Below are 15,042 nucleotides of genomic sequence, written 5' to 3'. Positions count from 1 at the left end.
CATATTATGTCCACAGTAGTGCCGGTTACATATCATTTCCCTAGTTGTGCCAGTTACATATTATGTCCACAGTAGTGCCGGTTACATATCATGTCCCCAGTTGTGCCAGTTACAGATGTAGTGCCAGTTACATATCATGTCCCCAGTTGTGCCAGTTACAGATGTAGTGCCAGTTACATATCATGTCCCCAGTGGTGCCAGTTATAGATACCCAGTAGGTTTTTAGCTAAAAAAAAAAAAGTACATTTTGGAGTCTATTGTTTTCGGAATAATTTGGATAAGGTATACTCAGCCTGTATAAGGTGACATTACAGGTCGTTATGAGGAGTATAAATGTTTGCTTGGCAATTTTCAAACATATTTTGAAAAATTCCCTTGGTGCTCAGAGGGTTACCTGGATGGTACCTGGAATACCTGGAGGGTCCGGGGGCTTTCCGGGTCATGTTTGGGGGCACTGCTGAGGAGCTTTTGTAACTTGCAGTGAATTGTTGGTTATTTTAGGGCAGGATGAATATAGACTCACCGTTACAAGGTGACTTCCCTCTGTTGTGTTCATACCTGGCCATGCATCATGTTATATGGATATATTCGGACGTCGGGGCCTTTGGTTTTGTGTTCCACTCCATGGACAGTAATGAGGTTAGGAAACATCAGCTCTTCCATGATCTTAGCTCTGCGTAGCTTTCCCTGACCTGCTTTGCTGGGAACCGGTAGGTGCTACGTGATGCGATCAGTACGCCGACAGTGTCTAGGTCAACAGTCAAAGGGTCGACCACTATTTGTCAACAGTCAAAAGATTGACACATCAAAAAATACAAAAAACATTGTCAAAATGGTCGAAAAGTCAACACGGGGCAAGATGTCAATGTGAAAAAAAAAGGTCAACATGCCGAGCTTTTGATCATGCCAACCTTTTCCATGTTGACTTTTTGGCCATGTTGACATAATGCATGTTGACCTTTTTGACGTGTCAACCATTTGACTGTTGACCTAGAATGCGTCCACCTAACAAACCATACCCGGTACACTGTAGACATCCGTAGCAGAGGCCGTGGCGGAGAAGGTCGGATTATGGAGGGAATTTATTACCAGTAAGTAAGGGGAATAGTGAGGCCGACTTTCACCGCTGAGAGGACGCAATGGTGTCAATTTACTAAGATGGGTGTTCTAATGGAGATGGGATGTTTCCCATAGCAACCAATCCGATTCTAATTCTTTATTTAGCACCTTCTAGAAGATGGATATACTGTAATCTGATTGGTTGCCCAAAGCAACTCTGCATCTTCAATAGAACTCCCAGTTTAGTAAATTTACCCCAATGGCCCTAATTGTGAGTCACACACAAGTCCTCTCCACCTGTATACCGCTGTACGAGGTTTTTTTTTTTTCAGGTATAGTTTCCCTGACGCTGAACAGGAAGTGACTTGGGCGAGGGGCTCAAACTGAGGTCTCCGGCAAACCAGTCCGAATCCAAATCTTCTATCTTTCTTCGCTCCCCCCTCCCCCCGGGAAGTGGTAATGATGTTACTGTGCGCCTCTCTTTAGGCAAGTGTGCTTTGGTCTACTGCCCCCGGGGCAGTTGTGTAACTAAAGGTCCCCCTGTATATGTGTACTTTGACTATTGTCAGGATTTTGTAAGATACAATGATACAAAGGTTTGCTGGTCATTCAGTGGATTGTCATTGTTTGTCTCTCTCTCACATAGGGCCTTATTCTAGTTCACTCTTTCTGACAAAATCCTTCTTAGATGGACAAAACCATGTACACTGCAGGGGGGGGGGGGGCAGATGTAAAATGTGCAGAGAGAATTAGATTTGGGTGAGTTATTTTGTTTCTGTGCAGGGCAAATACTGGCTGCTTTATTTTTACACTGCAATATAGATCTCACTTTGAAGTAAAACCCCACCCAAATCTAATTCTCTCTGCACAAGTTACATCTGCCCCACCTGCAGTGTACATGGTTTTGTCCATCTAAGAAGGATTTTGTAAGAAAGAGTGAACTAGAATAAGGCCCATAATCCCTTTGTGTCTTCTGTTAATCTAATTGATGTGAGATAATCCTTTCACGTTGTGATTACTCGAAGGTTTAGCCTAGTGGCCAGGAGGAGAATTACATCATTGGTGTAGAACGATGAATTATGCCCTTGGGCTTGGTCCAGGTACAATGTACTATACATAGGAGAATAACAATATAAACTATGTAAACATTGATATTTATTGATATTCTTCATCTAAAATTACAGTGAATGGACAGATGGAAGACTTCAGGGAATAGGGAGCATCCAATGCCGCTTCCCCTGTGCTTTATTTGGTACTTGTTTCCTAGCACGGCCACACCGATTTACATCGGGGTGGTCGTGTCGGAAAAATCGGGTCGATCGCATCGCATGCGATTTGGTCGCATGCGATGCGATCGTCGCGACCGACCGATTTTGGACCCGATTTTTTTTTTTTTAATTAAATGTAAATTGGGTCCCTGGGACCCGATTTTACATTGGATTCAATGTAAAATATTCCCAACCCCCCCAAATGTCACGGCGTACACCCCACCCCACGATAGACACCAACCCGAAGCGTGGCGAGCGCAGCGAGCCCGCGAGGGGCGGCGGTGCGCGTCCTCCGACCTTTTCATTCCCCTACTATCCACGTCGGCGTGGAGTTGAGAATAGAATAGTGTGGCGAGCGCAGCGAGCCACCGAGCCCGAAGCGTGGCGAGCGCAGCGAGCCCCGCGAGGGGACGCGGATACCTTCACAGGTAAACGCGTCCCTTCGCGGACTTCACAGGTGTCCGCGTCGCCACGGACACCTGTGAAGCCCGCGAGGGGACGCGTATAACTGTGAAGGTATCCGCGTCCCCTCGCGGGGCTCGCTGCGCTCGCCACGCTTCGGGCTCGGTGGCTCGCTGCGCTCGCCACACTATTCTATTCTCAACTCCACGCCGACGTGGATAGTAGGGGAATGAAAAGGTCGGAGGACGCGCACCGCCGCCCCTCGCGGGCTCGCTGCGCTCGCCACGCTTCGGGTTGGCGTCTATCGTGGGGTGACGACGGGGACATCTATAATGTGAAATGGGTCATATTGGCCCATTTCACATTTTTCACATTTTTTCACTATTTCAATGTCAAAAAATATTTTAACATTGAACCCGATGGAAAAATCGGGGGCATCGCGTCGTGACCATTGTTAATGGTCCCGACCGACGCGATGCCCCCGATATTTTACCTTTCCCGACACGATTTCAATGTTAAAATATTTTTTAACATTGAAGCCTATGGGGAAATCGCGGGCATCGCGTCGGTCGCGTCGGGACCATTGTTAACGGTCCCGACCGACGCGATGCCCCCGATATTTTATCCTAGCCGGCTAAATGGACCTGATTTCAAAGGAAATCGGGTCCATCTTATGGATCGTGTACCTTAACTAAAGGTACACGATCCATAAGATATGTGGCCGTGCTAGGAAACAAGTACCCTTTATTTAGAACAGATCTGACACGTTATATGAATTATTTTCTTGTAATAACAACTAGCGGAAGCGAAGGTTTGATTGGTGGAACATTTTACCTATTTTTGTGTTGAATTTTGGAAAATCCCTGCTTAGTGGGTGGCTGCAGATAACAGTCACAGTTTCTGGACCTCTCAGATGGTCACATGTTCCAGGTCAGCCAGCAGGTGCTCAGGGTGATGTCGCATTTTCCAAAACACAATGGTGATGCACTGTGATTGCCTGGTGGACGTTTGCCACATAAGTATACGAAATGAAGCTACTCATTACAACGGCAACATTTTTCTGCAAATCTATAGACCAAGAGCTATAATTTTGGATATCATGTGCCCTGCTCACACACCGGCATCATAGAAACGTGTCACTCATAAATCTAAATTCATTTATAGATAATAATAACTTTATTTTAAGGTACAATACAATGACTTGATATTAATATACACCCCATGTAACATGTCACAGTGGCTTTATGTGAAATAATGTGTTAGAACGCTGTTATGTTAGGTTGCATTTATGCTGTGCGTCTGATGCCGCGCTGAATGTGCGCACTTTGGCATCACCTATTGTCCATGACTGCATTGCGCACACTTCTGGCTGTGTAGACCTGCATGCATGTTGCATGTAATGCAACCTTTATGAGCAGCGAGGCGGATAGGCGGTGCCAGGGTTCGCTAAGGGTGTGGTTATGCAAATGAGGCACGTGCAGACCAGTAAGTAGTTACATATACACCTGTTATGAGAGGCTTCTGTTGCAGCTATTATAAATCTGGGGTGAGTACACACTGATGGCTATAATTTGCAGTAAACCAGGCGTATTGGCTGCACGTGTCGCGTCGGCATGGGAACAGACATTATTCTTCTACACAAGTTTCTCTTGATCCATTAACAAGCATTTTCCTCCAACCATGCATCAACTCCAAACTGCATATTTTTATGTTCCCTGTATTATGTAAGCTTACTAGAGGGGGAGGTGTATCAAGTCTTGTAGAGAGAGAACGGGACCAATCAGCTTCTGCCATAACTGTAATTTCATAGTTTGAGCTACAGTAGATGACAGTTACAAACTTAAAGCCTTTGGATTCCAAATTCCTGATAGGCCCATTTCCGATAGGCCTAGTCACTATAAGCACAGTCCCGATAGGTCCAGGGCTGATAGGCCTAGTCCCAATAGGCCTAGTCCTGATAGGCCCAGTCCTGATAGGGCCAGGGCCGATAGGCCTAGTCACAATAGGCCCAGTTCTGATAGGTCCAGGGCTGATAGGTCTAGTCACAATAGGCCCAGTTCTGATAGGTCCAGGGCCGATAGGCCTAGTCACAATAGGCCCAGTTCTGATAGGTCCAGGGCCGATAGGCCTAGTCACAATAGGCCCAGTCCTGATAGGTCCAGGGCCGATAGGCCTAGTCCCGATAGGCCCAGTCCCGATAGGCCCAGTCCAAATAGGCCCAGTCCTGATAGGTCCAGTCACAATGGGCCCATTCCTGATAGGTCCAGTCAAGGTCCAGTCACAATAGGCCCAGTCACAATAGGCCCAGTCCTGATAGGTCCAGTCCTGATAGGCTCAGTCCTTAAAGGTCCAGGGCCGATATGCCTAGTCCCGATAGGTCCAGTCACAATAGGCCCAGTCCTGATAGGTCCAGTCACAATAGGCCCAGTCCTGATAGGCCCAGTCACAATAGGCCCAGTCCTGATAGGCCCAGTCACAATAGGCCCAGTCCTGATAGGCCCAGTCTCGATAGGTCCAGTCCCTATACTCCCATGGACAGTGCGGTGTTTGTTCCTTTCCTAGAACAGATTTGTGGTTAGCAGACTGCTCCGCACCAAACTAGACAAGTGTTTGCCACCAGTTTCAATATAATGCCACAAAAGCTCCATACAAGGTACCTGCGTTGACACTCTATAGGTCGACACACAAAAAGTTCAGCCTTGACCAAATGTTGACACGTAAAAGGTTAACATTGACAAAAGGCTGATATTGGCAACAGGTAAGCAAAAGGTTGACACATGAAAAGGTCAAATGGAGTTTTTCAAAAATTTTCTTCATTTTTGGGACTTTTTCATACTTTACAGACTCCAATTGTGAACGGTAAAGTGGCGAGCGCTGCATGGTGCGCACTACAGTAGTTGGGTTTCCATCTTGACAGGTGTTAAAATTGACATAAAGAAAACATAAAACATTCCTGGCAAACTGTGTGGGGTTACTTTTTTTATTTTTGACTCTTTGCTTGTGTTAACCTTTTGTCAATGTCAGTCTTTTTCATGTCGACCTTTTGGTGTCAACCTATTGACCGTCGACCTAGACACTTTAGACCTTTCCATGCACAGGCCCTATACAGGTCAAGCACTGGGCGAGTTCGTGGCGAGCCACCGATAATGTTCAACCGATGTCACCGATTCCACGGCTGGGAAAGTGCGTATCAACATGAAATGCGGACATTAATATTGATGTTGATTAAAGCAGTTTAGAGGGGTATTTATCAAAGCTTGGAGAGAGATACAATTGTGAGCGGTAAAGTACCAACTAATCAGCCCTTGTTATTTTTTAAACGCAGTCTGTAAAACATAAGCCAAAAGCCGATTGGCCGGTACTTTATCTCTCACAATTTCCTCTCTCTCTGAGATTTCATAAATGCCTCCTTTAATTCCAGCAAGTTCTAGACCAGGCATGTTCAAACTGTGGCCCTCCATTTCTTGTGAAACTACACATCCCAGCATGCTTTGCCATCGTTTTAGCATTCCCTAATAGCAGAACTGTGGCAAGGCATGATGGGACTTGTAGTTTCACAACAGCTGGAGGGCCATAATTTGGACATGCCTGATCTACAGAAGATTATATTGCAGATAGTAGGTGTGAGAGTGGGGGCGTCTGTAGGGGTATCTGTAGGGTCTTTATATGTTTTGTCAATTCTGTTCTCTCTATAAACTCTGAAGATGATTAAATCTTTCTGTTTTGTCTTGCAAGGTGGATGGAACGCATGGACCTCCTGGGGGGACTGTAACAGGGACTGTGGGGGTGGGCTGCAGACCAGAACGAGGACGTGCCATTCGTTGCCTGATGAAGGCCACGCCTGCGAAGGCGTCCTGGAGGAGGGGCGACTTTGCAACAGAAAGGCGTGCATTGGTAAGTCAGTGGTTGCAAGTCTTAAAATGCATGTGAAATACATTTATTACCAGGCGGAATTAGCCCTAAAGTGTATGGGGAACATAAAAGGCCTACAGTAGGTAACTCAAAGTATATATATTAATGGTGGGCAGCAATTACAATTTTTAATCCCGATTAATCAAATGAAACGTTTGCGATTAACTGCGATTAGATAAGGCACGCTTACCTAAAATGTTGTTGCCAGCGATTCCATGCTTATTGCCATGTAAGATTACATTCTTGTTGCCAAGGGGGATTGCATGCTCGTTGCCATAGGGGGTTCCATGCTTGTTGCCATAGGAGGTTTACGTGATTGTTGCCAGGGGGGGTTTACTTGCTTGTTGCGTGGGAAGGAGTTTACATGCTCGTTGCCAGGGGAGTTATGTGCTCATTGACATGGTCTGGTCACATGCTTGTTGCCAGGGGGGTTACTTGCTCGTTTCCAGGGGGGTTTACGTGCTCATTGCCGGGGGGTGGGTGCTACTTGCTCTTTGCCAGAGGGGGGGGGGGTGTTTACATGCTAGCTGCAGGGCCACAGAGCTCCGGGTAACGCTGGGCACTCTGTACCACCCCGACAGACGCTAGAGGTAACATAGTACGCGTTAGCTGCGTTCAAATTTTAATCGCAGTTAAAGTGCTGCCACGGTAACGCAATACTAAAGTGTTAACGTGCCCAGCACTAATATATATACAGTATATTGACCATGTGCACTGTTATGCACTGAGTAACCTGAGTGGTATGTACTATTAACGTCGTTTGTTCAGGCGCGTCCGGTGAGTGCCCCCGTTATTTATCTGCATATATACTGTATACTGTACTGTATATGAGAAGAAATATTTTCATCGTGCTGATCTATCATCCTTTGAACATTGTGTCTCGTTCTCGTGTCGCAATATTAAAAAAAAACACAAAAAAAAACACATTGATGATTAAATCTGATTTCCTTAGGCAGATACATCTGCGACACTCGCCTCCTCCTTTAATTTAGCAGCGTCTTATATATTAAAAGGAGAAACCATTTTAGCGAATGCTAGACTGGTTTTGTTTCTAATTATTCCATATTTATTTCTTTTTGATACGTGCAATGATATATTTTTGATTAGATTGTCAGGCCGGTCTCCCGGCAAATAACGCCGGCGTCTGGAGAGTGCGGGGTATACATTATATATATTAATGAATGGCCAAGCGAAGGGCGTTCTGGCGGAAAGTGATTAGCGCCATAGTAGATGAAATGACTTCATACATATTTTACCTCTTCCATCATTAGAAATTATTTTGTAATTAGTCTGCGGCTCGCCGATGCCTACGGACGTGCTCAGGTATAATTTAGCAGACAGGGAACGGAGAAGTTTATACCCCATAAAAACTCTATTATAGACGCTGTTCCGGTGACTTGCGAAGGAGGCGGTTGGCGTAGCGTTTGCTGGGCCGCTGGTGACGCACCGATAATGAGCTTACGGGTTAATGAACATGAGCAGGTGGCATGGATATCCTATCGATCACATGCTGCCAGTAGCTCTGACCTATAATGATGTAAAAATGAGTAATAAATATGGCCGCCTTCTCCCCGCGTCGTCTGTAGGGAATTGTCCGGATTCTGGGCACTCGGTTCTCCTCCATTGCCGATATGTGCTGCTTTATCCAGGTTGTTGCAATTGATGGAAATACTACTTCATACATGCCAACCACAGGGGGCCCCTAGCTAGAGGGGGGCCCGGGGGTACTGACCCCCTTTGCCCCCCCCTTTAATCCGGCCCTGTATGTTGCCCTAATAATACAGCATCCTGTACATAATATGTTGCTCTATCTTATGTTCCATTCCTTTCATCCTTCTATTACCCAGAGTTTTCCTGTGAGTTCTACTGAAATGAAACTAATTAAAAATCAATATCAATATATTGTAAAAGTACAAGAGTCGCACCTTCCACAGCTCTGTTTATTTAGAAATTCCATTAGAAGTTTATTAGGAGACACTGCCATATTTCTATAAAATTCCACCCCACCTTTCAATTCATCGGACTGCCTCTCCCAGAAATACAGCAATGGCGGCTTCCAGGTACTGTTTGCGGGAACAACTTTATAACTGCGGGGATTTTAGATGTAAAGGAGGCTGCTGAATTTCCCAGTAGGACTCCCGCACTCCTGCAGAAAAGAAAACGCTCAATCTCCCGCATCTACCCTCACCCCCTGAGGAGCGGTCCGGGGTCTCAATGACACCATTTGCAGCGATTCACATAATCCTTTCCCTGCCCCCTTTATATTATATACAGTGGTGGGGGATGGGTTGCAATGAAGCGATTCCTGGCCCCGATCGCTCCGTAACTCCCACCGTGAGCTATTTGGGTTACGGCCTTTTTTACCCACTTTAAAACAAATGTTTTCATGCGTTGTGGTTAGATGGCCTTTAATGTACAGCGGGCGCTGTCTGGCGGGAGGAGGGAATTGACCGTTCTCCAGCCCTGTTTTCTCATTAGCAGTTATCAGAGTAAAGCTTAACCTCCATTACTTATTGATGCCTTTGATATGCACCATGTACGACATTAGCTCTGGAAAAGGCTGTTTCTGCAGTCACGGTACAAGCAGAGCGGCTTTTGCCGGGTTCATGGGTTTTGTTAAGAGAGATTACAATAGGGAACCGGCAGATAAATGAGGGGGTGGCACTTGGGGGCATTATGTCCTTACCCTGACAGGAACCGCAATAAATTGAAGTTAAAGGGCTGCTGGCGGGCAGGAGGCTACGCCGGCGGGGAAAGGAGTTACCCTAGTCATTTCCTTTTGTCATCCAATGCAAATGCATTTCACTATTGGTATTATTGCACTTTGGCCCTTATTCAGGATGGCTCGTAAGGAGCTGAATTCACAGCATGGTCCGATGTTGCGGGGCTGAGCATGCGTATCGGTGTGAACGCAGGTTTGCCGAAGCCTGCTTGGAACGGGCGGCTGACGTCACAGCACATCAACCGCCGCCCCGTCTGCATCCAGGCGCTCGCAAATAAAAGTCAGCGCCAGTCCCATGACACCCGCGTCTTTATTCGATAGTCATGAGATGAACAATGTTGCTTTAGAACATTACACATAAAATTTGGCACATTTGCCAGCCAGTTAACTCTTTAAATTCCTAAATGAGCGAGCAAACCCTGTGGGTTGTGCCCCCGCTAACACCGCAAGCCATTGATAGACCAGCGGACTCTGTACCTGAAGATCCTTAGTACCCTGCCCACCAGAGGGCGATGAAGAAGGGGAGAACTTCTGAGGCCTAATAACCTTAATACTAACCCTAAACCAAGCAGCGATGACCCCGGATGTTATGGGCAACTGCTCTACTTTTTATCTTGATTTGATAAATCTCCCCCCTTATTACGCCAGCCATGATACCGCAGCCAATTTCTGAAAGTCCCCAGCAGCAGCCTAAAATGCCTCACAACCTCAGCGTTACTTGCTACGGAGCGCTAAGTAGAGAATAGGCAAATCTAGCGGGCACGAACGAAATTAGAGACTGCAGATATGAAAGCTGAGCAATCACAAAGTAGTCGCAGTCTGACTGACAGAAAATCAAAGTTTCTCATTGCTGTTTTCAGGGTGTGTTTGACCAAACGCAGGTGCACCCGGGCATTTTTAGGGTTGGTCCGTCACATCAGCGTTGATCGCTTCCACCCTGTCTAAGTCACAGATTAATGGAAGTGATAAGGTGCCCTCCATGCGTTTTGAACTAGATCGTATTGCATCTCATTTAATATGCATGCGATACGCCACAGCAGCGCACGTTTTGAACGAGATGCGATGCAATCTAGTTCTAAAAGTACCTTCTGCGCATACTTTTTTGTACTTTGTGATGTGATGTGCGCAGGAGCTTGCATCGCATCGCAAGGCCAATCGCACATTCAGACCTACTCACATTTACACTCTTCGATGTTCAGGGAATCGCGAATGGATCTGCGACTGCATTGCAATCAGCTGAATTAGGCCAACGTTTAGGGGCCTAATAATGAGTCCAGTAATTGGGCACCCGGGACCTCAGCCCCCAGAAAAAACCCCAGAGCTTTCTAGAAGGGTCCTAACTTCTTGTACTGAACAAAGAAACGTCTCCTATTCTGCAGAGCATCGCGCCTCTGGTAAAATCAATCTCTCGGTCTCTCATTTAGCTGCGGGGATTTTCCAGTGTTTCGGAAAGTCTTTGTTTTTAAAGAGCATCAGCGAAAGAATTGATTCCTGACTTCTGCAATGTTACAATAATAATACCACTTGATAGCGCCTGGTTTCGCCCAGGTCACGCGGCCCCGCGGACGAGGAAGTTGGCATTTACTCATCGATTTTATGTCACTGGCAGAACCATAATGCTTGAGACAAAGAAACAGCCCGACGCGTCTCTACTGTACGTTATTACAGGCCGCCCTGACGCCATTGCTTGCTGCCCTCCTCACACCTGCCAGAATTATCCCAACATCCAACATTCACCCTTCTTACTGCTTATGTCTGATACATGCTGTAACGTAACCTAGCCATTACTACATAACTCTCGATGACCAGTGTGGTTTGGGGGCAGTTTATGTCCTGGCTGAACGGGGAGGGGGAGGGGCACACAGCCACAGGGCCTTACTAGATGCCCCCTACTCTTGCCAGTTGGGTAACGCGACACATTGCCCTATTGTATGTATTGCTTACAATCATGCGTCAGTGATGTCATGCAAGCCATAGTGACAGCAGTTGTGTCTTTGTTTCAGCCGGCGGCAAATTTGACTCCAGGAGTCAGTCCCTGAGGTCCATCGACAACAAGAAGAAGGACGAGGTGGATGAGCAGCTCCAGTTTGGTTACCCGGCTCCTCAGATAGGTGAGAAATGGGCAAATTCTAAACTAGAAAGGAACATATATATGATGACGATGTAATAAACATCGAAAACGTTTGATCACGCTACCCTGCAGTTGTTGCTTCTCTTATTAAGCCTCCGGGTGCCGCCGTACTTGACTGTATTACTAGTGGGGTTCTCCCTTCCAGGAAGGCACCGGAGCCAGCTATATACCATAGTGGATGTGCTGCTCTCCAAAACTTTGCATATATATATATATATATATATATATATATATATATATATATATATATATTCCTTTTAGATTTGGAGGTGATTCAGGTCGGCTCGCAAAGCACATTTGGTTTGTTAATGGACAAAACCATGCTGCATCGCAGGTGGGGCAGATGTAACAGCGGCAGAGAGAGTTAGATTTGGGTGAGGTGTGTTCAAACTGATCACCCCCTTTATGTAGTATTTCCCCGGCAGGTGACACAGTAATTACACATCATCTGACTCTGTACAATGTGCTTGTTTATTGTGTGTCTAATATTAGTGCGATCCCACACCGGTAACCCGCCACGGCCAGTGTGGGATCTCACGAACATCTTCCAAGTTCCGCTTGTACCGTTGGAAAAGCTTCCTCCAATATCGGCGTTGATACAATATTCATCCCTGCGTTCCATGTCACAGATGTGGGACCTACTATTTAAGGAGCATGTTCATAGTGCACAATGTTCTCAGAAGTACCGGATCAATAATTTAGGACTCAGATATCTAGAAATAGGCATTGTGAGATGAGGCCGGGAGGTTTTCATCTCCAGGCGAGATTCGCTCTATAATTGTATTATAAAGTAAAAGTAATAAAGTCTTAAACTTCAGAGGAACGTCGGTTTCAGACAGCGATGGAGGGCGTGACTCCGGCAGACATTTATTATTATATTTCAGAGAAAAGTTCACATCTTAAGTCAAAGTATGCCTGAGTTTTACCCGCACTATGACGCAACGCAAAACATAAAAATGGAAATGTCTGTTTGGAGCTTTAAGGTAAAACAAAACTTTTAGTGTTACCATAACGTCTCCAGTAAAAATGTAAAGTTCCTCCTCCCTCCCGGAGTCACATGTTTAGGGCATGGTCCTAATATTACCTGAAGAATTTTGGAAGACAAAGAGGTGAAATTGCAAAGCAGTTTGTGTACTGACATTACAGGCCCCACATTATGTATAGATATAAAGGCTCAGGAATATACTGTGCTTGTTATGTGGTTAGAGATGATTGATGCTGTATGTGGTCCGGTTATACAGCTGGTCATTGTTATAAGGTTCCATTCAGACCTGTTCGCTAGGCAGCGTATAGGAAAACGCTACCCTGACAAATGCATGCCCACCCCCCAACAACCGAATCCCCGCACTATCATGCAAGCGGTCCCCTGCATCTACCCACTGAGAGAAACGCCCCACCAAGGGGGTTATTCTAGTCCATTCTTTCTGACAAAATCCTTCTTAGATGGACAAAACCATGTGCACTGCAGGTGGGGCAGATGTAACATGTGCAGAGAGAATTAGATTTGGGTGGGGTTTTACTTCAAATTGAGATCTATATTGCGGTGTAAAAAAAAAGCAGTCAGTATTTTCCCTGCACAGAAACAAGTTCCCTAACTAAGTTCCCTTATCGCCTTCCCTTACTACTTTCCCTTACTAAGTTCCCTTACTAAGTTCCCTTATCTCCTTCCCTTACTACTTTCCCTTACTAAGTTCCCTTACTAAGTTCCCTTATTGCCTTCCCTTACTACATTCTGTTACTTTACCTTTACCTTCCATTTCCACTTCCCCTTTCAACTTTCCCCTACTACGTTCCCTTAATGCCTAAATAAGTTCCCTTACTTCGTTACCTTACTACATTCTGTTACTACCTTCCATTACCGCCTTCCCTTACTAAGTTCCCTTACTGCCTACCCTTACCGCATTCCCTGACTGCCTTCCCTTACCGCCTTCAGTTACTAAGTTCCCATAAGCCTTCCCTTACTGCCTTCCCTTGCTTCCTTCTCTTGCTGCCTTCCCTTAATACCTTCCATTACTTCCTTCCCTTACTAAGTTCCCTTTCCGCCTTCCCTAAGTTCCCTTACCGCCTTCCCTTACTAAGTTTCCTTACCGCCTTCCCAATAATGCCTTCCCTTACTACATTCTGTTACAGTACTTTACCTTTACCTTCCATTACCACTTTCCCTTACAACTTTCCCCTACTACCTTCCCTTACAAAGTTCCCTTACTACCTTACCTTACTACATTCTGTTACTACCTTCCCTTACCGCCTTCCCTTACTAAGTTCCCTTACCGCCTTCCCTTACTGCCTTCCCTTACTAAGTTCCCTTACCGCCTTCCCTTACTGCCTTCCCTTGCTGCCTTCCCTTGCTTCCTTCCCTTGCTGCCTTCCCTTGCTGCCTTCCCTTACCACCTTCCCTTACTAAGTTTCCTTACCGCCTTCCCTAACTACATTCTGTTACTACCTTCCCTTACTACCTTCCAATACTGCCGTCGTGGGTGTTTTTGGCTCCCCATAGAGAAGCAGTCATGCTAGCACGGTGGCGCTGCCTTCCCCTTGTACCCCAGTGCTAATGGGGTGCACACTGCAATGGGTGCCCTTTGTCTTGGCTGATCATGTAGCTGTTGCTCCTTTTATCTCAGCGCGACGTATTTTGCTCAGTTCAGGTCCAGCGCCGTTGCTTCCATTCACAATCACAGCTGCACAGAGCGTATGGGTTAGTGCATTGGAAGCGGCAGGCTCGGGGTTCTGTCACACCTGATGTATTACATGTGTGCAGCTGCTGCAGCGCTCGGCAATCTATTATCCACCAATGTGCTGTCAGTGGTAGGCATGTAAACAGATTGCGTTAGGGCAGTGGTGGAACCTGCGGCACAGGTAATTCTGCATTGTACCTGGGGAATAAAGTGCTGAAAGCTCTTTGCAAATGTAACATCCTTTCCTTCTTCGTTATATAGTATATTTCTGAGAGCCTGCCACCTGCGGCTAGCCCGAAAATCTTTATCAGCCTTCCCAGTGGGCACCTAACAATGTCCTATATTTCACTGTGGAGTGCACAGCTGTGGGCTAGAAAACGGAGACAATTACTCCTGAAAGTGTCCTGAGAACAGCTGTGTTTGCAGTTTGCTGACCGGCAAGACGTCTTGAGTCTCAGGATGAGTTACCAGCTGGGGAGCGGCCGGGCCTGCGCCGTGCTACTTGCCAATTTACAAAGGCCGGTACACCTTCAGGTGGTTTAGAATTAATGAGCAGCCACATGTAAAACCAACGACATGTATTATAATTAGGCAAAGAAGTCTGTACTGTGGCTGTGTCAGTATTTACTGATGCACCTTCTTTCATGGTGTTATACACAGTGTAAGGTACCCTGCGCCCATCTGGCTGTATGGGCATCGGGTAACTGGCGGGGGTGCGGCAGGATGATACAATGACTGTATATAAAGGCTGTAACTGTAGGTGGGATTTATACGAGCATTGTCTAAATGAGTTTTTATGGAGGGATTATTTCTAGGAGTGTTGTTGGATTGAATTACACAGAGGGAAATATGGGGCTATTGCTGCAAATGCGC

General features: G+C 46.2%; 1 protein-coding gene across 4 annotated transcripts in view; it reads left to right on the top strand.

The window, feature by feature from the left end:
• The window catches only part of ADGRB1 (adhesion G protein-coupled receptor B1), a 399,558-nt gene that overhangs the window by 177,091 nt on the left and 207,425 nt on the right, over window positions 1–15,042 (top strand). For 3 of the 4 annotated variants that reach the window (XM_083144946.1, XM_083144947.1, XM_083144948.1), the window contains exons 3-4: window positions 6,465–6,623; window positions 11,367–11,474. The exons of the other annotated variant lie outside the window; for it this stretch is intronic. In XM_083144946.1, the coding sequence (XP_083001072.1) occupies window positions 6,465–6,623; window positions 11,367–11,474 (267 nt within the window). The remainder of the gene's footprint in view (window positions 1–6,464; window positions 6,624–11,366; window positions 11,475–15,042) is intronic. 4 annotated transcript variants of the gene reach the window in all.

This window comes from Crinia signifera, chromosome 5 (assembly GCF_055691185.1).
Source record: "Crinia signifera chromosome 5, ASM5569118v1, whole genome shotgun sequence".
Lineage (NCBI taxonomy): Eukaryota > Metazoa > Chordata > Amphibia > Anura > Myobatrachidae > Crinia > Crinia signifera.
Note: the sequence above shows the minus strand (reverse complement) of the source record. Positions and strands in the feature narration are given on the sequence as shown.